This window comes from Bombus affinis, chromosome 15, assembly GCF_024516045.1.
Source record: "Bombus affinis isolate iyBomAffi1 chromosome 15, iyBomAffi1.2, whole genome shotgun sequence".
Lineage (NCBI taxonomy): Eukaryota > Metazoa > Arthropoda > Insecta > Hymenoptera > Apidae > Bombus > Bombus affinis.
In genome coordinates, this window is record NC_066358.1 from 4,064,946 (window position 1) to 4,089,192 (window position 24,247).

Here is a 24,247-nt window from a genome sequence, read left to right on the forward strand (position 1 = left end):
AATTAATATTAATGAGTTGTTAATGATCATTGTTGCCTATTGACTAGTTTTTATTCTTGTTCGTTTGTAACGTACTTACTTTCTATTAAACTTACTGAGCAAGAATTTCTGAACGACAAGAAAGTTTTAATTAACTCGCATTCTATAATTGTGATTTCTTGCTTTAATATTTCAATGTCGTTTTCTTCAACGCATCGATGCTCAGAGCTTTTCTAATTACGCGCAGCTATTTATTAGGTCAAATTGAATACCAAACAGCTCGCTGCTTGTTTACGACTGAAACTTAATTAAATTGTTATTTCAATTTTGTCAGCCAATACCCACGTAACATTATAATACTTGAATGAACGTGTGTTGAAAAATTCACTATTGCTATTCAACTATCATTAAACCAATTCAACGTTTTTAAAAATAGTAATTAATTGTTGTGCTTAATGTCCTGCTGGTTAATCGAAGATAAGAAGTTTGCGAGAAGTTTTACAATTTGAGAAATATATTGCTAGAGTGTTAAAAGCATCTAACTCGATATAGAAGAAAATAATGAAGAAATATGTAGTTGTTTTGTTGCTATATTGGTCGCTAAAGCGTTCGTTTATCGTTGAACGGCCTGGGGAATTTCTAATTAATCGAACAAACAAGACTTCCCAAGAAAACGTCTGAATAGATGCGTAATAACCATTATTGAAATTTTCTTTTCGGTTGTAGCTTAGTGGAAACCGGTTTCTCAGCAGCTAACATACACCAACGATCTCCAGGTGTCTCGCGATTATGCTAGAGGTCGAGACACACGCTCTATCCAGATACAGGCTCTTTAAATAATACTCTCCTCCCCATAGTCGATCGCGATTGCTCGCAACCCAAGCCACAGGCAGGTGAATCGTTCCCGATCGATCCCAATAATCGGTGATCTAACGCCAAGAAAACTCGTAGCCATCCCCGTCGTTAAATCCTGCTGCAGGATTATGTATTTGCAGGTGGACGTTTATTATTAAGATGATGCTACAGTGCCGTTCAAAAGTCTCGGATCGTCGATAAAATGTCGATGTTCCGAGATGGAAACGTAATTGAGCGAAATAATTGGCGATTGTGCGCGATAGGAAGCGTATTAAGAGTTGAATATTTGAATTAGAATTAAACTTTTAATTCCAGAGCTTTTAAATGAAATGTTCTTCGATGAGATTCGAAAGTTATTTATAAATATGAGCATTTATATAACTTCTAAATTACAGGGAAACAATGGAATTATTTTTCCCATATTGTAGAAGGAAAACAGCTTTGGGAACGGTAGTATCAAATTATTAATTTTTCTGGCACAGTTGGCGTAGTTGCTGTCCAACGGAAAACAAAACTAAAAACTAATTTCATATTATGTGAGTTTCGAGCTCGTTAAAAGTACAATCTGTTTTTCAATATTGTTGCCACTATTTTCATTTCGTATCGCTGCAATCATTTTCACCTCGAACGTTGCCGTACGTGTTTCGATTCATTCGGCCGAAAGTTTGTTAATTTCTGGACATCTTGCGCGAAACAAAAGTCGAGCTATTGTTTAAGAACGTAATTTTTATTTGCTCGTAAATTCTATTTCTACGAGCCGGGGCAGGTTCACTTTAGTTCACTGAAATTTTTAGCGTACTACGAAATAACCTATAACTTTTAGATTTAGGTCAAGCGTGTCTGGCCGTGTATTCTTGAAAGTTTGAACAAAATGAAAACGAGCCACGTCCAAATATTACTTACGCTCAACTTTTAATTACATTTTACAGACCATCGATAATTTATCTTAAGTTATAAACTTCCAGCTACAGGAACTTTGCTAAAAATCCAATAACCTATAACTATAATATTACGTCGGATCGATGTGTCGTAGTAACTTGTTTCGTATTACAAAACTTCTCCACGACTCTCGAAAATCTATCGAACGGGGCAAATCCTTTTCCTTTGTACACATTCCAACGATTCTATCCTTCTATTCAGAAATCGATATCGCTGCAATTTCGAACGAGTTTGCGGCAATAAGTTGCTCGCATGCGAAGCAAAACACGTTGCGAGTTTGCTCGCAAGCTTTTGGAATGATCTTCGATCAATCCAGCCAGCGTAACGGCGCCGCACGAGGGTTTTCCCTTGGACAAAAACGCTTCATTGGCATTCATTTCGATAACGATGATTTACATTCCGCGGGACCGTCGAATTAATTACCGCATCGCAACGAGAGCCTGCTTGAAACAATCATACACACCGACGATATCATGTTGCACACCGACGACTTTCCAGTTCGCACGGTCATTCGAATACGCGTCCCAACACACGAAATGCTGTTCGTTTCTCTTGTCCCCCTCGTTGCGTTTTCATTATTTGCTTTGCGCCGGATCAACTGCTGACACGAGTTATTAGGGACAATCCTGTTCGTTACGTTAGCCAAGTTAGCATAAATTGTATACTTTGATAGAATCTAGTCGGCCGGAGAAAGTTTAGCTCTCTGTTCCATGTATTGTCTCCGTGTTGTAAAGATTATTATTCATTCGTGGCGAGATCAAGTTTAACACGTTCACTACCTACCATGCGGATTCCAGTGTTTAAGATTGTACATACGAGTCGTTCGAAAGCCGCATTGATCAACTCCGTAAATAGAAAGGCAAAAATTGCGACGATGTTGCAAATACTATTTTTTTTTATTCACCTTGGACTTTGTTATTACTCATGTAGTTTTCTTATAATGAGTGAGCGCATGGAAGTAATTCGTTTCTTCAGAGTCGAACATTAATCGCGTACATACGCTGGCTCATAAATATAAAACATTTTGACATTTTATCGGTAATGTACTAAGACACGATTATCACGATTCTATCGATCAGATTAGAAATCAATCTGAAGATGTATATAGAAATTACAAGATATTTATCGCTGAAGTTGCACTCGTTCCATTAATTAAACGTAACTATACGCCGAGGATTCTCTCGAAACGTTAGAAATCCTCTTCTCGGTTGGAAAACAATTTTCTATCGTAGCATTCGATGAACCAGCGAATAGAGAATACAAAAATTGCCAATTATATTCGTTGGAGTCCTAATTACTAATTATACATCAATCGAGCTTCATTAACGATTGAAAATGTTTCGCCAGCGCAGCGTCGTTTCCGCAAAAACAAATAAGTAAGAGAGAATCATAATTTCCAGTCGTAATCATCGTCAAAGATGGAATTCGTTTGTCTGTATATGTACGAGTGAATCGAGTTACCAGCGATAACTTATCTTCGCCATATGCTTATGACAGATGTGATTACCATCGTGCATGTCCATGCTGACACGTATTAAAAGTAATTGCCTTTTTCCAACCGGTGAAATATCGAAATTTATATTGACTGGTTGAAATAAAGGGAAAAGAAGAAAAGCCAGAGGAAAAAGGAAAACAGCAATCTCTCGTCTCTGCCTAGCATTCCATCGATTATGCAGCGCGCGCTCCACAAGCAACAAATACATATAATGCATCAATCAGTACATTCACAAATGCACTTACATAATCGTTACTTTACTGCTTTCTCGATACATCTATTCGATGAGTGCTGGTAAATCGAAAAATAAATAAAATTATCAGAACAAGCTTTGTTATTGACGATTGCGTTTCGACTTTCGAACGTTGTTCGCTATTCACTAGGCGCATACAGCTTCAATTTTCGATCGCTTTGAATTAACTTTCAATCGCCGTTCAAACGAATTCTGCTATTTTAAACGTAACGTTGAATTAATAAGTTTAATTAATTCTAGGTAGAAGAATAGTACTGAAGGGATTCTGAAAAGATGAAGGTAACTCTATTCTTTTTCGTCAATCTTTAGCAACTTTAGGACGTCTCGATACACTGACTTTATGTCTGTTAGTGGTATTTTGAGTCTATTAGTGGAGATTACGAAGTCGAAGAAAATATTATCTCTTTTTCGTTTGGATCAGAACAAATTTTGTTTTTTATCTCGATAGTCGAAAAATTTCTTTCGACAAAATAAGGTCGGCGGAGGGGGAGGGGGAAAGATCGAAGATCACGAATGCGCATTGATCACGTTATGTTTCTTCGGTTCTGGAGAAAATTAGGTGTGGAACGCGTCGCGACTCTGTGCTTTATCGACACTTTCGCCTCCATGAATAAAATATCACGTTATCGGAGGAATTAATAATACTTTATGAAAGATACCGGCTATTTGTTGGCTTTATAGTTTGCTGTCAGAAGTATCTACGAGTACGCGATTGTATTATTTATACGATGCTTCGTTTTCGTTTACGTTCCACTTTGCGTCTTACCGAAATTATCCTTTTCCTTTAACTTTGGTTGTTACGTACGAAACTTGGTGAAACTATATTCTTTGCTTTTTACCATTATACATTTATATATAGTTTGGTTTCCTTTTTATGACAGTAGAAACACCGAGAGTTATTTTTATAGGTATTCGCAAGCTGGCTTTTCCGTCTTTTTTTTTTTTTGAGTATAATTTACGATTGAGTTAATTGGAAAACAATTTTTTTCACGAATTCGTTGAACTTCTCGTAGCGTGCGTGGAATTGAAAGAGAAACGAGGGGTAGCCCGAATCGATGTCGACGACAAGCCATAATTTAGTTTTTTCCTTCGTTCGAATATTTCTTGCCGTTGCTGGAGGACTTAATCCGCATAAATTTCTGGAACGTCAAATTACAGATAACTTTCTGACGGACACACGTACACACGAACAACGATTGTACGTAGGGTAGATAAAGTATTAACGTTAGAGATACCGGAAATGCCATGGAAGAAGAACATCTAAAACTGCAGCTACTTTTTAGTTTACAAAAGGTTAATAAAAATTGTTTGAAAACTGCAAAATAAAAGGGGAAAGAGGGAAGAGGAAGAAAGCCAATAAAGCACGAAAATATCTGTAAAATGAAAAATGAAAAATGAAAAATGAAAAAAAGAGGAGGAAAAGAGATGGAAAAATTGATTTTATCTCGGTTGGTTGGTATTTGGTAAAACGCGAAATTCTTCGATGGTGGATGGTAGAGGCGCGATTAATTTCTTGAAACCGCGGGTCTAAAGTTATTACAAAAGCGCTCGAAGGGATTTGTGATTTCGCGCGACTCCCTTCGAACTGTCAGCCGCCCACTTTTTGAGTGTCAGCTTATTTAACAGGCCGTCCCAAGTGTGTACACACGTACGCGTGCACACACAGCCCCTTTTTGTCTCTCTGTATGTCTCTGTTTCACTCACTGCCGCTCGACACTCTCTCCCTTCATTCCCACCCTCCCATATTTTTTCCCTTTTTCATCCACTGTTTTCTTGTTCCCGCGGCAGCTTGCTTTTGATGTTTTCGGAGCTGTTGGAAAATCTTTGCCCGATGCTTTGCCGTATATACATACGTATCTACATATATTTGAACAATCCGACTGTAAGCTTCGCCGAATATTCGTAATTCGATTGCATTTGGAAAAAATGCACGGCGTTAATAAATACTAGAATTTCTCTATTTACACAATGATCAAAAATTGCCCGTATTTGGGTTTGGGAAGTTAACATTTCGTCCTCGTGCGAAAATTACTGCTGCAAAATTATATACAATCGAATCTAATTATTTAACGTGTAAATGTTGTAATAAATACGGTAACGTGCGAATAACTTTCTCTAGCCATTCACGTAATCCTAACAACGTGTTGGATTTGAGTTTTTTAACGATAGGCAAATACGATTGCATCGAAAATGACTCGGAGGGAGAAATTTTGTCTATTTAGCGTTATTGATACGGCAATAGTGATTAGTTGTTACTACGATATGTTATGCATTGCATAATCCTGTGTTTCGTTATATTATAATTATTTCTGATAAAATACAATTTTTCATATAACTTTAATAGTATGTGAAATCATCGACGATGTTCGTAGATGTAAAAACTTTGATTCAAAGGGAGACTAGTAGCGTGAGCGTGCGCATATCCGGCCTTAAAGATAGCCGGACATGAAAAAAGTCTGAAACCCATGGTCCGATCAATCCGGTGTACACTCCCGAGGGGAGTCTAGTTATGTACTTTCACTTATAAAGCAGTTTCTCAAACGTGTTTCACGACCGTGGATTAGCTTCTATGTATTTGGAAAATAAGTCGAAAGAGGGGAACGCATATATTCGAAACGTGAAATTAGAACGAGCAATAACAGTAATCGGATAAATTATTCGATTGAAAGTTTAATTCGTCGAGCGGTTATAAGAGGGGCATAAAATACGACCGATTAATAATCGGATGCTCGTTTATTTAAGTGTACAAAGAAGTGAATATAATTGTTTCGTTAGCCTGGAGCACGATTTCAGCCGAGTAACGAAGTATAAATGTAATTTTGAGCGAGCCTTGTGTGTGGGAAAATTACTTTGCTATTACGGTTCGACGATTCGTCCCGAGCAAAAAGAACAAGACAAAAGCGTACGTTGTATATGTTCGTATAAAACTCAAATGGAAATTGAATGGATATGGTGTCCATAAAAATATCTTACGGTCTGGTATGGAAATAACGAGGATGATATTGTCTTAATAATAAGTAAACGCCAGTTCGTTCAGTTTTAATCCTTTCAGGACCGAATTTCTTTTTAGCATGTGAGGAAAATTGCTTTTCCATCAGTTTCGCTATTAATAGCAGACACGACGCGATGAACTAAAATATAAAACCAGTTTTACCGAAAATAAATTTATCTCGTTCGGTCAATTTTTATTATTCCATTCAATTGCGACTGCGCAGTCCGGGGTTCAACTTGCTTTTATAAAGTTCCGTTAATTATTAATTTATTAAAATATAACGTCGAAGCGTGTAAAACGCGAGATTCGAAATATTCGAATTGAATGGAACTTGAAAGGGGACATTTAAGGTTCGCGATATTTCAAACATTCCCCAGAGTGTCAGGAAAGAGATTCTAGAGGCAGAACGCTAAATAAAGCGCCGTTGTCCCTTTAACCCTTCGACAGAGACGCGTGAGAGGCACTATTTGTTATTTATAAAATGTGTGCATGCTTTTTTATATTTTTTACTCTGAATATTTTCGGATTGAAGTTGTTACAGACAACACCGTAACAGTTCGAATCCTATTTTTAACACAAAAGCTCGTAACCAAACAGAGCGTAGATACGGGTGCACGATGAAAAATTGTACACGACTATAATAAAAATACTCTACGATGGTAGCAGATTTATCTTCCTTTTTCAAGAATCACTTTTTTTTTGTCCTTTTTAATTAATTTGTATCGTCGTATGCAGGTAGGGAAAATAGTGCAGAAGGTTAAATGAAAGATTCATTGGTATTCGACTGGCGCAATTTAAAATGAGCTCACCTGGAGCATACGCTGTTTAGAGAGAACGTTGAAAATAATGATGAACAGAGTTCTGAAAGAGAAACGTATTGAATGCGATACGTGGGTGGTGAGAGAGAAGGGGTTAGAGAGATTAATCTGTGCGTCGAGAAAGGAGAAAAAGAAAAGAGAAAGAGGAATAAAAAATAACAGATGATTATATAAATTAAGCTCGACAACGGATGAAGGGATTGAAATGGTCGAATGAAATCATCGTCGATTGTGAAATAATAGGCGAGCGTTGCCTACAGGAAGCTGAATTCATGCGATTCAAACAATCTCGCGGGACAGTTCTCGTGTAATTCGAATACAAAGTAATACCATGCTATGAATAACATACTGTAATCGGTAAATCCGTGACTCTATCGTTTCGAGGTATTTAATAAATAGCTCTGTCTACGAGAGACGAGTGTGTTAGAACATAAAGAAACTTGTTTCAAAGAAAAAAGAAGACACACATACATACGTATATTATGCTCGATGATATACGTTTCTGGACCTGAATCCTATTAAACGGCCGATTCTTTTTATATTCAGAAATTACAACGCGAACATTCAATTTGCTGGGAATTAATTATCGAATGATATTATTGTAAATTTCAGAGCAATAAGCTGCGTTGTTATAAAATAATTGAATTCCTCTGATGAACAATCTCCGATTGATGCTGAATCGCATTACCGTAATCATTCGATATCGCAGTAATATTTTAGAACATATACATTTTAGATCTTTCACGTTTCACGAATTGATATTGATATTTATATATAGGATGACTCATAAAAATATTTGAACACGTATATGTAGAAACATTTTCTCGATATATCATTACGTACATTAAGGGGGGATCCCCTTTTACACACACATACATTTAGAAGGAGGATAAGTTTCCTGTAAACAGTACACGAAAGAGATTCAAAAGAGAAATAAATAACTAATCAAGTAAATTATTATTTGTGTTATACAAAAAGTTTTCATTTTGTATGATATAGCATATGATCACGTTGGCAAAGCGAAAAAATGAGAAAAAATAAATTGAAACGAAAATATATATATATACAAGTTGCAACATATTTCTTGCAAGTATGCGCTGCACAAAGGTCACGAAATTGTTTACATTGTAAATTGACTACGGAGAAAAATGTAAATTACTGTTATTATCGTTATATCAATAAGTTATTTATAACAGACCACCTTTAACACTAATTATACGTTTCAGTCAACTATTCATTTTATCGAGTATATGATCGCAGTAAACATCTCGTAACTTTTCTAGTATATTTTTATGTTGGTTTTACATTTTATTATTACAATCACGATAGTCGTGACTGATTATACGCGCTTATGTTTCGCATAATGCAAGTTCAACCGAGCTTTTTTTCATAGCATCGTAGAAAAGAGGGAGATTGTTTATAAGTATAAGGAATAAATTTGTGACTTGCATTTCTTTCTTTTCTTTTTCTCTTCTTTCAGCTGACATGATTTTTATTTTTAGCGCAGAAAAATGGGAACGTAATCAGGCGCTCGATTATACGCGGTCGAAAAATCGGCAAAAATGTCGAAAATACTTATAAATAAACGTAGTAGATGCATTAAAGTTGCGCGTCACGGAATAACCTAGATTCTTCCATACGTTCACCGGTTGTGTGTATATTTCTTTCATTCGTGATTTAATAATAACCAAATAGAAATAGAGAAAGAGGGAGCGAAAGAGACGATCAGAATTTCAATTTACGTTGAAAACTGGCCTATGTAGCCTATCAAGAGTCGACAATATTGTTACAATCAGCGGATACGTACGTACTTGTATAATGTTGCAACGTGACAGAAAAAAAAAGTCGAGAATCGCGTGTAATGTCGCGATACAATGTAATGTTTTATTACAAAATGCTCGTTACTTTATACATATTTATTTCTCCCAGGCTTCACGACCTCGTACTATTTCTATTTATTGCTTGCATTTTCTTTTCGCGATATTTTCGAACATGAAGCGCATAAAAGAAACACGAGAATGTAGGCGAGTAAAGAATTCTGATAATTAAGTCTACACAGAGCTGTAATTAAACGAGTTTAATGACTCGAGTTCTTTGCTTGATCGTAGTCTTTAAATTAACTTCGTGTTTTATAGCCTAACTTTGCCTCTTTATGCAAAATCAATAGTAAAAATAACGGCGAGTTTAACAAGGAAAGAATCGTAAAGGGCGAAAGAGGGAATTTCAAAATATGATCATTTTATTTCGTTTGTTTCAAACGTTAATCGCCGATTGTTAGGACTAAACGAACAAAACACGAGCGCTTTTAGTCTACGACGAGAATTTAATTTATTGTTGTAACGTCGTAAATAAACAAGATAACTTTATTTATGAATCAATAAAAAAGAGGAGAATTATCGACGAACATTTGCAGTATCGCGTAACAAAGTAATTAAACGGGAAGAGCTGTAATCTTATAGCTGCTATCTTCGTTATTTAGCAAAATATTATAACTAGAAGAATGATAATAAGTTAGAAAAGGAAGGGAAAAAAAGGAGAAATATTGCTGATAAGCAAAGTGAATAAATTAAAATCGTACGTTACGAAATAACCTGGATTCTTTCGACCGTTCAGCAATATATTTCTTGCGCCAGGATTTAATAATAATATGATATCGGATCTATAAACGCGAATACACTGTTTGTCGGTGTTGGCGCGCATGCGCCGTTGCTTTGTACACCCCACTCTCTTCGTAAAACCACTGATTGCGCGCGATTGAGAAACAGAAACTCGCGTTGCGTTATCTATGCGAAACTACATGTACGTAGGTACAGAAACAATTTTCCCGATGTGGTTCAAACGTGAATTAACTAATTCCAAAGAAACATTTGATACATATAAAACTTGTAAAGATCTAAATTTAGATTCAAAAAGTTTCTTATTTTAAATTTTTCACGTGGAAAATTTAAAATAAGAAACTTTTTGAATCTTTTTGAAACTTTTTATATTTGCCTACAATTCGGTAACACTATCGCGAGTAACATTATCAATTATTTTATTGTCATATATCCATACAATGGTAAACGTAATAGTTGTTTCGTGTTCGTATTCGCAATGCTATACGTTGCAGCATGACTATTTCCATGGAGTATTACTACCTGTACAATTGCATCATTAAGATACTATTTAACCGGCTTCGCGGTGGAAAGTTTCATTTAGAAGAGGTAAAAAAAAAGTGGAACTCGTTCTCCACATTCTTCTATATATTCCATATCGATTCTCCAGCGATTCGAGTGTATTGTGTTCGTTTGTACTTTTGAATAATTCATTTTGGGGTGCTGGTAACAATAATAGATATTACGATTAACTGCAAAACAGTTTCACAGTGCTTCTAATCTGGGCGATACGATCTGGTTCGACCGATAATCCTTTATCAGACTAGTAGTGGCGGAGAGTTATCGGCGATTACTTTTAAAAATAAAACAAATTTTCCCCGCTCATAATAAACTTTGTAACGCATATTATTGACTTCTTTTTTTTTTCGATGATGCTTTTATCACGATATAATTTGAATCGCCTCTTTCGACTCTTTGAATGTCTCTTATCGGAATTATTACGACAAACTATTTGGATAGAAAACAAATTGAAGCAGTGTTTTCGATTAGACTAATCCTTGATTAAAGTTCTAGCGGACTTTAAAGAATTTTATATCGCGTCGTTGTAATCGAAATGCCATTTGATTTGTTCGTTTGCCAGTCCACTTACTTACGTTCGTTTCCAGGTTCATGTTTATCGAATATCGCAGCGTCTGTTTTTACAGCGTCCGCACGTTTTCCAAATTCACTGGATTTTTTGCGCTTTTGTCGTCCAATCGTTCCGCCTGTCCAAATCCATTCGTTATTTTTCAATTGCCATTTGATTTCCACGACTTTATCATACCTATTACCGATTCTCGATCGAAGGGAATCAAAATTCAACATTTTTGCCCTCTTTTTTTTTCCCAATTTTCTCTTCTTCTGATTATCGGAACACTTTTATTGCTCTTACATAAGAGTATTTATCAATACTAGCTAGTTCGTAAATTGTGATTTGATTGAACTGATTGAATTGTGATTGAATTGTGTCAAAAGACCCAAGAACTAACTAACGATTCTTCCTTCTGTAAAAAGAGGAAACGAGTGTTTTTTGTAGTTAAATAAAGAGCGAAGAGGTTTCAGTGTATGTTTCGGGTTTCTTCCTTTCGACTTACAAATGAGAGGGAAAAGAGAATTCCATCAACGATGAAATTTGGATATTAAGAGCGTACAACACAGTGAGCTTCTAAATGAAAAAATATGAGGCATGAAAAGTCTCTAATTAAAACATAGAACTCCGTGTTTCTCGCAGTTTATAACATTAATAGAAATTACGACAGACAGTTTTTACGAGCGAGACATCAAAAGGACTTATTAAAGAGGAGTTTCAATCCGACTGGTAGTTCCACGTTTTACAGATTCCCAGTGAAAGAGGAAAAACAGAAAACGCTGTTGCTTTATTATTCGATAGAAATAATTCGACTAGGAAGTTTTTGATTCATGGAAGTAATTAACCAGGCGTAATAAAAAAAGAAAAAGGAGAAAGAGAGAGAGACGAATCGTTGCATCTATTAACGAAGCACGTGTAAATTAACCGAAATTAGTTTGAAACGTAATCAGTTCCGTGCAAGATGCCACGATAAACTTTCATAAAGATAACAACTTACGATCTGCAAAGTCGCCCGGTTATTGTGAGCAACCTTCTTCGTTACATTCTCCTCGAAATCTAGCGAAACGAGTGTCGTAACTTTGTTCGAAATTAATTATAAATTTGCATTTCTCTAATGTTCTTTCATCGTCGAAATTAATAAAACATGATTCCAAAAGTTTAACTAAACCGTTGTAACAACGTTCGTTCCCATTCTTTTTTGTTCTTTTCATTTCGTTAAGTTCGAGCAGACTTAAATGAAAAACTTTCGAAAATTGTCCACGGTTTTCTCAAATTTTGCGGCTAGCTCATTTTAAATTCAAATCGAATTCGTTTTAAAGTCAAAATTTAGTCGCGATATACATACCTTCTCGACTTTTATCTCAGTCAGTTTCAGACAAAATTGCTCGTCAGGGTGGCTCTTGCTCGAGAAATGTTTCCCCTTTCGCAAAGTCGACGAGGGATTTCGTTTCCGTTTCTTAGCGATTGTACCTAAATAAAGGTATTTCGCCCTTCCCTTCAATGGATTTCATCCTTCGGATTAGAGAAAACCAGCGATTGATTTACATCCTTGGTCAAAGGGCCTGTCTCGTTAAAAAAAGAATACAATTAGCTCTTATTCTATTCTGTCTCGTTTGATACAGAAATCCTTGAATGACGGGCAAAATTGAAGAAAATTATAGAAACCAAACAAAATGAAATACTCGATACCCGATATGCTATAAAAGGATTAAACATCCGGGAGCGAAAAATGTCGAATGCGATATTTCGACATTTTTTCAAAAGAAATTATTTTTCCATGTGCACTATGATTTCGTCGAAACATACGCGTTTCGAAAAATATTTTCTCCGTGTTCGTATATTCGCTATACGTACATATACGTATATGTGTGTGTGTGTATATATATATATATATATATATATGGGATATTTACTTACTGATATCGTCGAATAAAATACGGAATGTGAAAGTGTATGGGATGGAAATAAAGGTATGTTTTTACAGGATATTTGACGTTATATCATCTCTCTTTTACTCTCTTCTTCTTTCCTGTTGAGTGGAGTGTACGGCGTATTCGTCGTATATCTTGATTACCATTCATTCTATAGCCTGCACAATTTTCTCTATACTGAAAGAATTTCCTGTTCCGAAACTGAATATTTAAGTCACCTTTATTACGTTGAGAATTTAATCCATTAAAAGCCAAGCAGAGAAATAAGGTATAAAAGTTGCGTAAATGCAAAAGTTCTTCATAAAATTGTAAGTACCCGGAGAAGAGGAAATAAATGAAATATATCCATAGAAGAAATGGTAACGAGAAAAGATATTGAGCAAATTCTTGGAATTCCTTTTCGCCGTAGCATAGAGCATGATTTCACAATGTGATTTCGATAGAATTAAATAACGTAATTGAACCAAAATTGCAGATGAAATCGTTTCTGGCCTCCAACGAGTTAATTTCGGCTTATGAGATATCTTTGGGTGTTTTCGTTCTTCGCAGTGTTTTATTCGGACACGCGATACACGAAAAAGAAAAAGAAAAAAAAATAGTAAAGTTATATTAAACATTGAAAACAAATATTTAGAAACTATTTATGTTTTAAAAATAACTACTTCTGGAGTTATATAGACACGAGAACGATAGCGTTAAATATAAATCACGCGTATCTTTGCATATGCACTGAGTGCAGCGAGAGGATAGAAACGAATAAAAATTGTTTTCTAGCTAAAAACCGGGCAACAATTTCTCCGTAAAGAGGAACAAAAGGTCGGCTTGAATGGGCTGACACCCAACTCGCGCTAAACGGCGAAATAAACGTTGATTATTCTCAAAGAGGGCCAGTCAAAGCGGGACCCAATTATATGAGCTGGGAACCGGTTCCATTTTCGGAGCCATCTCCAAGGTGACTTCTGATCTGGCGTGTAGGGCCTTAGCTCGACTTTTGTCGACAGCTCGGAGGGAGAATCACGTATCAGTCGCTCCCGAATATCTTTTATTACTTATAAACTTTCGTTGTCTTGTATGGAGTCACTTTTCAGACCAATAATAATAATTATGACAAGAGAACAAGATCTCACGGGGAGACCGAGCTAAAAGCAAACAAGACAGGAAGAGTAAGAATGAAGAAGAGGAGGGAGAACAGAGAGAATGGAAGGGTGATACGCGAGAATGCGAATAAAGAAGAGAGAGAAGAAAAGGAGGAGGGAGGATGTTGGGGATGTCACTTTTGCCTTGATGCGGTCGATTCTACGAGGACAAAACATTGAAAAGATATATATTTGACCGACGAGAATCGTGTGCCTGCATCGAACCGCATTCATCTCGTTTGTCCTTTTTTATTTTCTCCTTCGGTTAAATTTTTAATCCACCAACAATTTAAACAACTTTTCAATCTAGCGGTTCTTTATAAATGTATCGGGAATATATAGTACGGTACTGTGCTCGAGTCTTGGGTCATAAATATGTTAGAAGTAGTGAAAAGAATGCTAAATTGATTACACGCGAGACACATATAAAACGATTTAGAAGGAGAATACTCTGAAGTATGAATAAATTATTTGAAATACCATGAATGGCAGTGAGAAACGAGCTTAATCGAAAAATAATTTGATCGTGAAAAATAAGCTTACACGAAATATTAATTACTTCGGATTAAACAATATATCGTTATCAAATTAGCAATAATTGTCGAATTAAATACTTTTTTTTAGAAGTGACAATGGGTATAAAATAATATCAAGCATTTTTATATGTGTTTATTTATCTGTTCTAAAAAAGCAAAACATTTCTTACGAATTTTTGCGCAGTGTTGTATGTTTGGTCGTTATGCTGTCTTGAAATTCCGCACGATCTGGTAGTTAATAAATTTTCGCAAAAGCTGGACTCGAAGTCGAAACCCTCGTTACTACGATAAAATGTTGTTAAAAGTAACGCACGCTCGTTCGAAACACGTAATTGCCTTCTCCGCTCGGCAAAAATGTTTCCGCGTATTATACACATTCTCGCGGACTGTATGAATTACTTTCCGAACTGTATGGATCTCGCGGTGAATTGCAGCGAAATTCGTTCCACTCGTTTTAATTGAAATGGATGACCCTCGAGAAAAATTTAGCCCCGCTCGATGGGACGAGAAAGCTCGGTAAATAATGCGTACAATTAACAGAGTGATTCGATCGAGAATAGCGAGAACTGATTACACTCGTGAATCCATCGAGCGATATTTCGTTTAAAAATAAATGACCGTCACCCAAACAATTTTACACCCAGAGAACCGACAAAGGTTCATTTACTACGTTTGTTCATTCTCATTTCCTTGCTAATTACTAAGTTGGCAATTTTTATGCAAATTCATATTTTCATGAAAGCAATTAAAGAAACTGGAGATACCTAAATGGAGATTTAATTTATCGTTTAAATACGAAGACCGTGATAAGCGATTTTTAAATTCGATAATCAATTTCATGTTATCAAAGCTCTTTCCATTTTATTGAATTAAATATATATTTCTTATATTTTTCAATCATTATAATTGCACTGCGCATGTTTCCGCATATTCAATTTCTTTTTCCAGGCAATTTTTTTTTTTTTTTATGATTAAAAAAAGTACAATCTAGATAGGGATTTGTTTCATCTAGTAAACATTACGACATGTACTTTACTTTGGATATTTTATATACCTTTTATGTTACGTACGTTCTGCAGAATTTTACATCTCTAGATATTCCATAAATCCACAACTTCCATAAATTATAATAATCTTCATTTCGCTGTATTCTAAAATCTGTTTCTAACATAATTCTACTCTTTAAAATAGAATTGCTTACGATTTCATGGAATTTTAACTGAAATATTTCTTCGGCCATTGATGCAAATTGTTCGAAATAAGAAAAATACCAGCAACCGCAAAGGGTTAAATGCCTCTGTAAATGTTGCGTGAGGTGATGCGCTGACGAGTCAAGTGTGCCTATTCGTTGATTCGTATTACAGAGAGAGGCGTGTGCGTGTAACGTATATACCTGAGTCAAATTCCTCGTATATCGTGAATCGAGTGTGCATACACGTGCTCTGTTCGTGTGTGTCTTCCCCTGTGTCGATTCACTCCTGTATACAGGCGTTACTTTACTGCGGTATACGTGAGTCCATTGATAGCGATGGCTTTGAGCCGTTTCCGATCAGGTCAAACACTATTCAACAAACTTTCCATTTTATCAACAACGTACACCCCTATTACTTCTCGAATTCACATTTCATTACGATCATACTATACTATGGTTAACAATCTAATCGCACTAATGCAATCGCACAATCTAATAGATTAAAAAAAAAAAAAAAAAAATGTTTAGGTACAACAAATTAAAGTCGTAAACGATTACAATGATTTGAAGAATTTTCAGCTTTTTGTTCAAAATAGATTATGTATATTATCTACGTTTTTATTACCTCTCACAAATTTATAACAGTAATAATAATAATAATACACGTGCAACAAGCTGTAATAAAATTTTTTATTTAATTTCGAATTAAAGTTACGAGTGATTACAGTCGTTCGAAGAATTTTCATCATTTCTAACTCGAAAGATTGTCCAATAAGGATATTTATATTATACGTATAAAATTGCAGAAAATATCGTTAATACGAGAAAAATATGCGCCCATCGCTATCGAGATATGTGTGCGAGCGTAGCCTAAAGGCTGTCTCACAAACAGCTCTCGACGTGTAATGGGGATCTAAATCCAAGTGAAAATAGGAACACGTGTGTGAACGTTGTGTATCGATTTCAATGTATGTAATATGCTGGGACGGTATGAATAAATTTTGAAGCAGACTGTACGACGAATATAGAGGATATAAAAGCGAACGTTATTTCCTTTGATATCTTCGGGCGTTTTTAATACGAATGATATATGTATATCTATAGATTTATCGTTTTAAAGTTAAACAGATATGTTTAACCTCTCGAGTAGGTGAATAGAAATTTTCTACGTGCATATTCTTTACATTTATTAGAATGATTCGATAAAATGTTGTAAAGGTTAAATAGTTTTTGTCGAGTGTTTAACTTGCAACAATTAGTAATCAACGACAGCTCATTCTAGATGCACTTTAAGGTTGGTATCGATTGCCGAAGTAGAATAAATCATTCTAGTAGCGGTATATTTGCTCGGGAAACTATGTCTGCCTATGTAATAAACCCATCAAGAACTTCCCCTAACAGATTGTATACTATGTACTCTGAACGAACCTAATATTTAAATTTCAATGCGAATACCAAGTACGTAGGGTAAATAGTTTTTAAGCGTTGGATCGGCTAAATTCCATTTATAATCTTAATAAAATTATCCAAATAAAAATCATTGTTTTTTTTTTCGACAAAATTCTTTTAATCTTGTTGTTCCACTGGCTTTTTTCTTACATTTCCATGTATTCATGTATCTTCTTTCCTTGGGATATTTTATTCATAAAATTCGTGGAACACAAAGCCAGTAAAATTACATTGAATATGAAAAACTAAATATTTCAAGACTATCCATATTTTAATAATATCTATTGAAATATAACAATCATTTCAAATCATACACATTCAAGGATAATAGAAGGATTTAATTAGTTAGAAAATTCATCGCGATATCGATATTTTATATTAAAAGAATCTTATATTATTTTATATTAAAAAAATTTATATTAAAACAATCCCTCTGTTTGCCTTGCTTTAATTTCATAACGTCTATTCGGCTTCTCCCCCTCCCTTTCGCTTCCTCCGACTAAAAAATAAACGCAGCAAATAACTTTCAAAGGAACAAGAAATACACATATGTACATATATCCGAGCGATGAATAGAAAGTTTCCTGCCCGTATATTCGTTCTCGATGTATTCGTTTGTGAATCGTCGCTTAATGTTTTGAGGTGACTCACTGATTGTGACGGGCGCTTAAAGCGCTTAGTAAAATTCATTGTAGAGGGAGACAGATACTGTTTGAGACCTCGGCGCGCGCGAGAGAGATAGAACTATAGCTTCTTTTAGAGCGAAGTGTCATCAGGAAAGAGAGACAGATAAACATGGACACAGATATTATATGTACACAAAAGGTAATAAGAGAGAGAGAGAGAGAGAGAGAGAGAGAGAAACTGAAGGAATGAAATTACGAGAAAGACTAAAGTGTTTTGGAGGCTCTTTGGACAGCTTGGTATATGCGTGTATGTATATATAATTATATATGAACGTGGCAAACATATACACTGCAGTGGAGGTAAATAGAGAGGGAGCCACTGCTCCATATCTTATCCTTTTCTTCCCTTTTCTGAGAGCCACATTTAGGTTAGATTTAGACTACATTAAAGAATTGTTTAAGTGTAATTGCTTATAGATATTATCTGTTACGCGAATGATATTAACGTTTCTTGTTAAAATTTTGAGGTTGTATTATTGCCTCTCAGAAGCCTTATTATTGATTAACTGCAACTTTTGCTTTTATTTGAGTAGGTGATTGGTATTTGAACTTTTCAAAGAACAAACGATTTACTTCTATATAATACAATACACATAATACAAGAACTAAGAAGCTTTCTGGAGAAAGAATCTATATGAGTTATACATTATGAAATTTTTATTTATATTATTATTACGATAAGACCTTTCATCGCATATATCTTTCAACCGTAGATTCCAAGATGAACTTGAAGAAACAAGGTCTGTCTGTAACATGATCGTTTTTCTTTATTTCTCGATTTATAGAGTCTATAATATTGATTGATACGATGCTATTGAAATTCATTTTTTTTCTTGCATTCTGCGGTTATCGCGTGGGATAAAGATTTGCAGAAAATCGAAACGCTTTGATCTTTAATTGATAGAACACACTTTCCCTAAGCTCTTACAGGGACTTATAGCGAAATCCGTAACGGTTTGTTCCTTGTTTTCTTTTTTCTCCCGTTTTTAATCTCCCAGTTCTTACCGTCGATAAAGAACAAACAAATTCATTAATTATGTAACAGATCGATTGTTGCAATTAAGTGTTACCGGCAGTTCGCTTTTTCCCCGACTGTAAACGAAAATGTTAACATTTCGCTTTCTTACGTAAACCAAGCGTTGAATAAGCGTAGACATTACTTAACAACGTCTCTTTTTATATTCTTTCTGGCGATTACAGGACGAGAAATAAGTTAATTCGTCGTTTTACTGCTGGCCAATTATATAATGTATCTCATTGTGTTGTGTGATTAAATGAGAAGAATTCCTCGTTTTTTTTTTTTTTTATACTTTTTATACGATAATCATGAAACATTGTTCAGGAGGATCCTGTTTCGTATGCATTATTTATATTAATATATTGCCCTTGTTAATATGTATGAGTGGATAAAACTTCCTGTGTTTAGAATCTGCGTTCTGTTGCTTAATACAATCACTGCGTTGCGATATCTCCTCGTCATTTTTTCTTTTCAACCATTTTTTTAACGCATTCTTAACTCGAAATATGTAAAGCACGTAAATGCATTATACACGCTATACTTAAGAATGAAAACCTTACTTTTACGGGTAGAGAAACATAAAATTAACGATATTCGAAATATTCGATGGAACTCGGTATCCTCGTATAATTTCGGGTTATGAACTATAATCTTAAACTCGGTACTACCGTGTAATTTTAATCGCGTGCATTTCTTTTCTACTATCTGTCTACTATTTTATAATATAATGCCACCGTAATTTTTATTTCGTTTTGCTATAATTAAAGTGATAAGCAAAGTAAACGATTTGTGTTTGCTTATATTTATATTCATCGTCGGCTAAAGGATATCAGTCAACTCGTACTCGTATCTCGTGACTATCAAATAGTTTTCGTCTTACTTTTCCATTGCCTATTTTTATTCGCAATGTCGATTTGAATGTTAGGTTTACTTGTAACGGGCATCGCGGTTAATCACGAAATAAAATGTACGATACACGCATACCAGTTGGTAGAACCCATGTTAGAGAGGCCAGACAAATCGATATCTTTGTTTCTGTGGCCGGTCAGAAAACATCTGGATGATAATGACCGTAGTAGAATATTAAGTTGCAACTAAAGTGTGCTGGCTTGTTTCTTAAACACTTTATACTCGTGACTCAACATCCTGCCCGATCTATTCTAATGTAATAAACTCAACGTTTCAATTTCTCAGAATTACCGCATAACGAAAACAATTCAGCTTGAAAATGGTTACGATATTGGGATTTCAAATATTTATTGTTTGAGTCATGTCGGTAATTAAACAAGATAAAGCGTAGAATTTGTGAACGTGAGAAACTGCTTGTCATTTTTATTCTTAGAATCATACAACACGTCTTTTTATGGGATTTTGACAAATATTTGTATCCTTTATCGTTTATTATCTTTCATTTATCAGGAGAGTTAACTTCAATGTAATTTTTAAATTGACCACTAACATTTGAGAAACAGACGAGCGAAGCTTCAATGTTTTCCAAGGCTTATTTCGTTTTCTAATAAAACGTTATATCTATTCTATACCCATCTAGGAATATTTATTCAAAGTGAAAGGAGTTAATTAGCATAGGACTATTTGAAAAGGTCGTTCTCATCCTTTTCTATTCTCATGGAATATCAACTAAGAGTTATGAATCCGTAATTGTTTAATGCTAAAGTACGAAGCACACTCGTAATCTCGTATTATGAAAACGTGCTACACATCATATTTCTCTGCGTGGCCTTAAAACGTTACGCGCAGGACTCTTTTTCTCGTTCCTTTTTCTTTCTTGTCTCATCCAGTGTTGGCTCTGGTTGCCAGAGGAAAACCAGGCAACGGCTATTACATAAAACCCGAAGAAGCACAACAAACTGAATATTACGGTGTTTGGTTTGAAAAAATAAGATTAAATGAGATAAAAACGAAATTGAGATCATAATACATATTGTCCGTAAAAAATGATTGAAGGGCTGTCTCGAGCAACGGCCTATAGCGGAAATAAAGCCAAGTATAATAAAATTGATAATAACTCGGAAAGAAAGATAAGTTATCCATTCGTATCTCGTACTCGATTAGTGTATTTGTTAGTCGAATAGACGAGGTATTATTAAATTTTTGTTTATTATGTAAACACAAAGGAAACAAACTCCTTTAATAATAGAAAACTAAAACTTCCAACGCGATTTACGTAATTCACTGTTTTGTCTTATAAACATTTCTTCCAGAAAGCTTCTCAATTATATAAAATGTTCTCGGTACAAAAAGTAAACGAAATTCATTATATTTCCTTCTCTGTTTCATTCGCTTTTTAAATTAGAAAGACACGAATATTATTTATGATAGGTAAATATCGATCGAAAGAATATTCTTCCGATGTAAATCTACTCGTAACTCGCCAAACGAAGAATATTATTTAGTCGTGTTTAGCGAGAAGATCCCATCGTATCGCGCCTTTTGCCCGGACGTAATTATTCACAGTTAAAGGATTAACACTTTTCAGTAGTACACGGTCTGTAGCGGCTATTCACTGATGCATTCGCTTCTTCATGCGATTAGCGTGATGCTGCTCTCGGAAACCAGTTCCCCTTAAGAGCAATTACAGAAATGAGACGATATTCCATTTGTAGTTAGTATTTCTACACGGAATAATCATTTTGTCTTCCTCGCCGTACCTTTTCTCTTTGCCACCCTCTTACATTTCCTTCGTTCTTTTGTTCGCTAGTTCCAGTTGCATGACTTTTAAAGATTTTCTAGCTTTCCAGAAGAAGAAAGCGGTTCTCAAGGCAAAAAGATATCCAGGGTGTTTCGTTCCATTTCAAAAAGCTTGCCCAAGTTTTTGCAAAGAGAGAGAGAGAGGAAGAGGGAGAGGCATAGAGTAGATCGTTCTTCTGCTCATTAAGTTCATAAAGTCATTTGCTTGACCTATTTTCCATCGAAAAGCAGCACTCGCACCACTACCAACACGACGAATCGATTAGTAATCAATTAAGCCCTCGTTTTACAAATTATCCCTCTATAAAATGTTATATCGAGAGACTTTTCGAAAGAAAAGCGGATTCTTTATATTCTTATAGAATTTAACTTTATATATCGATCGTTGGAAGCATAGAAGCGAGTTTGCAGCGGGCGGTATTAAGACGTATCGACTAATAAATTTATTAACGCCACGTCGGTTTATATTGGATTTAATTAATATCCTCTAAAGGTACTCGAATTAATTAATGGCTACGAGAAAGGATTTGAACAAAATTATTATTTCACCGGCCATGTATACGTATAATATTCCAGTGTAAAATGAATAAAAGAAATCTCGATTTGCATTTCACAAGTTTGAAACAGCGAATGTAATTATTAATTATTCGCGAGGAAAGGAGCCTTGCAATTCTGGTAATTTAATACATTTATAATACGCGTGCAAAACATTCTGCCATATTTCAAATTTAATACGTGTGTATATTCGTACAATTTCAATATTATTATTAATTAAAAATCTTCCACGATAAGTGTTCAAATATTTTTCCTATCGTATGTGTGTGCCTGTACATTTGTGTGTCCAAGTAAACCGTGGAATACGTGTACATAATTTTTTAAGATAATAATCTCCGTGCTTTAAAACTATACTATCTTTGGATTCCACCGAGAAACTAGAAATTCGACGTGTACGAAAACAAAGTCCAGCCAGTTTTCTTTTTTTTTTTTTTATTTTTCTCTCTCTCTCTCTCTCTCCCTAAGGTCCTAGCAAATTAACACGTTGAGCGCCACTGGTCATGACTGACAACGAGCATAAATAATAAACCGATCGTAACGTTCCGTGTGTGTACACGGATAAAATGTGCTTGAACGAGGCATCGACAACGCACGCTGAATAATACATGCGCTGTCGTTCTCGATGCTGCGGAGAAATATTTGGCAGGGCCGGTACGCGCGATGGTAATTGGAGTGTGTGTGCGGGTAAATAATGAAGGCAGAAACGCGCCACGAAAATCCATGCACAGCAACCAAGTGACTACGCGGCACGCGGACACGTACAACGTTTCGGAGGGGATGGTAAAAACGTAAGAGGGAGGAGAAATGGCGGAGGAGGAGGAGGAGGTGGAAGAGTAGAAAGAGAAAGAGAGAGAGAAAAGAGGGAAAAGAAGGAAAAAAAGAAGGGCCGGTAGATGCAATTGCGATATCAATGGCGTTGGGGGTTCGCAGGCGATGCAGCTGTAGCGGAGAAACGAGATTAACGCTATAAATACCATTGGTGGCCAAGCCAGGCTTGTGTCTTGACCGACGAGAAACTCTTGTCCGCGACTGTACCCTTAAAACATTGGAAATAGTTATGGCAGTGGCGCTCATCCAATGGCTATCGTTCCGCATTTATTGATTCAATTATGTAACCGAGCACTCGATTGACAGCGGGAATATGGCCCTCGTATCATGCCTGATCGTTTTTATTTCCTGTAATTGATTGGCTTCGATGCACTTTTTTCCACCCCGTTCTGCATTCGTCTCTCTGTAGGTTTTTCCAATCGTTGATATTATTGTTGCTCGTTGCGGTGATTTTTAGCATTTGTATTTTGATGAATATAGAATAAATAAGAAATGGTTGAACAACTGGCAGGTTTTGTACGAGCGATTGTTATTGATAATTGGATGGTTGAATTTGTAATACGATTTGAAATGTTGGATTATTGGATTATAATATGATACGAAATGTAAATGGTTTTTAACGATTCATGAATCGCTGAATATTAACAACCGCCTGTCTATGTACGTAAATGTTCGCAGGATAAAAATTGTTCACGTTGAAAATGCGCGGATAAAAATGTTTATTGGAAAACAAGAAACCGTTTGCGTCGATACACAGCAATGATATAACGCAATTGAACATTTCGTACGTCGTAACCTAATAATTCAATTGTTGCCAATATTATATGAAATCATTCAGTTATTCTATACGTATATTTAGAATAGCAAGAAAACATGTTTGATTCGAGGGAATAGAATATATGAGAAGAATAGATTGTTATTAGGTTGACTTAACGGGCAATTAAGCCCGATGCAATCGCGGTAGGAAATAGCTGTGCTATTGAAGTATCAGAGTTAACGAAGTAATTGTGTGTTTTTACACAACACAACCTCTAACATTACCGTATACGTATATCCTGAATCGGAATTAAATAACGAGACGATTATTTTCTTCTGTTCTATATCTACACGAGTATGTACAATAATTACATGTATTTTCTTAAAAATTTGCTTT

The 24,247-nt window shown here is 35.4% G+C and overlaps 1 protein-coding gene across 4 annotated transcripts in view; it reads left to right on the forward strand.

The window, feature by feature from the left end:
• The window catches only part of LOC126924922 (mastermind-like domain-containing protein 1), a 172,081-nt gene that overhangs the window by 16,799 nt on the left and 131,035 nt on the right, over positions 1–24,247 (forward strand). Inside the window, exon 2 of one of the 4 annotated variants that reach the window (XM_050739921.1) lies at positions 3,762–3,800. The exons of the other annotated variants lie outside the window; for them this stretch is intronic. Within the exon in view, the coding sequence (XP_050595878.1) occupies positions 3,795–3,800 (6 nt within the window). The 5' untranslated portion in view covers positions 3,762–3,794. The remainder of the gene's footprint in view (positions 1–3,761; positions 3,801–24,247) is intronic. 4 annotated transcript variants of the gene reach the window in all.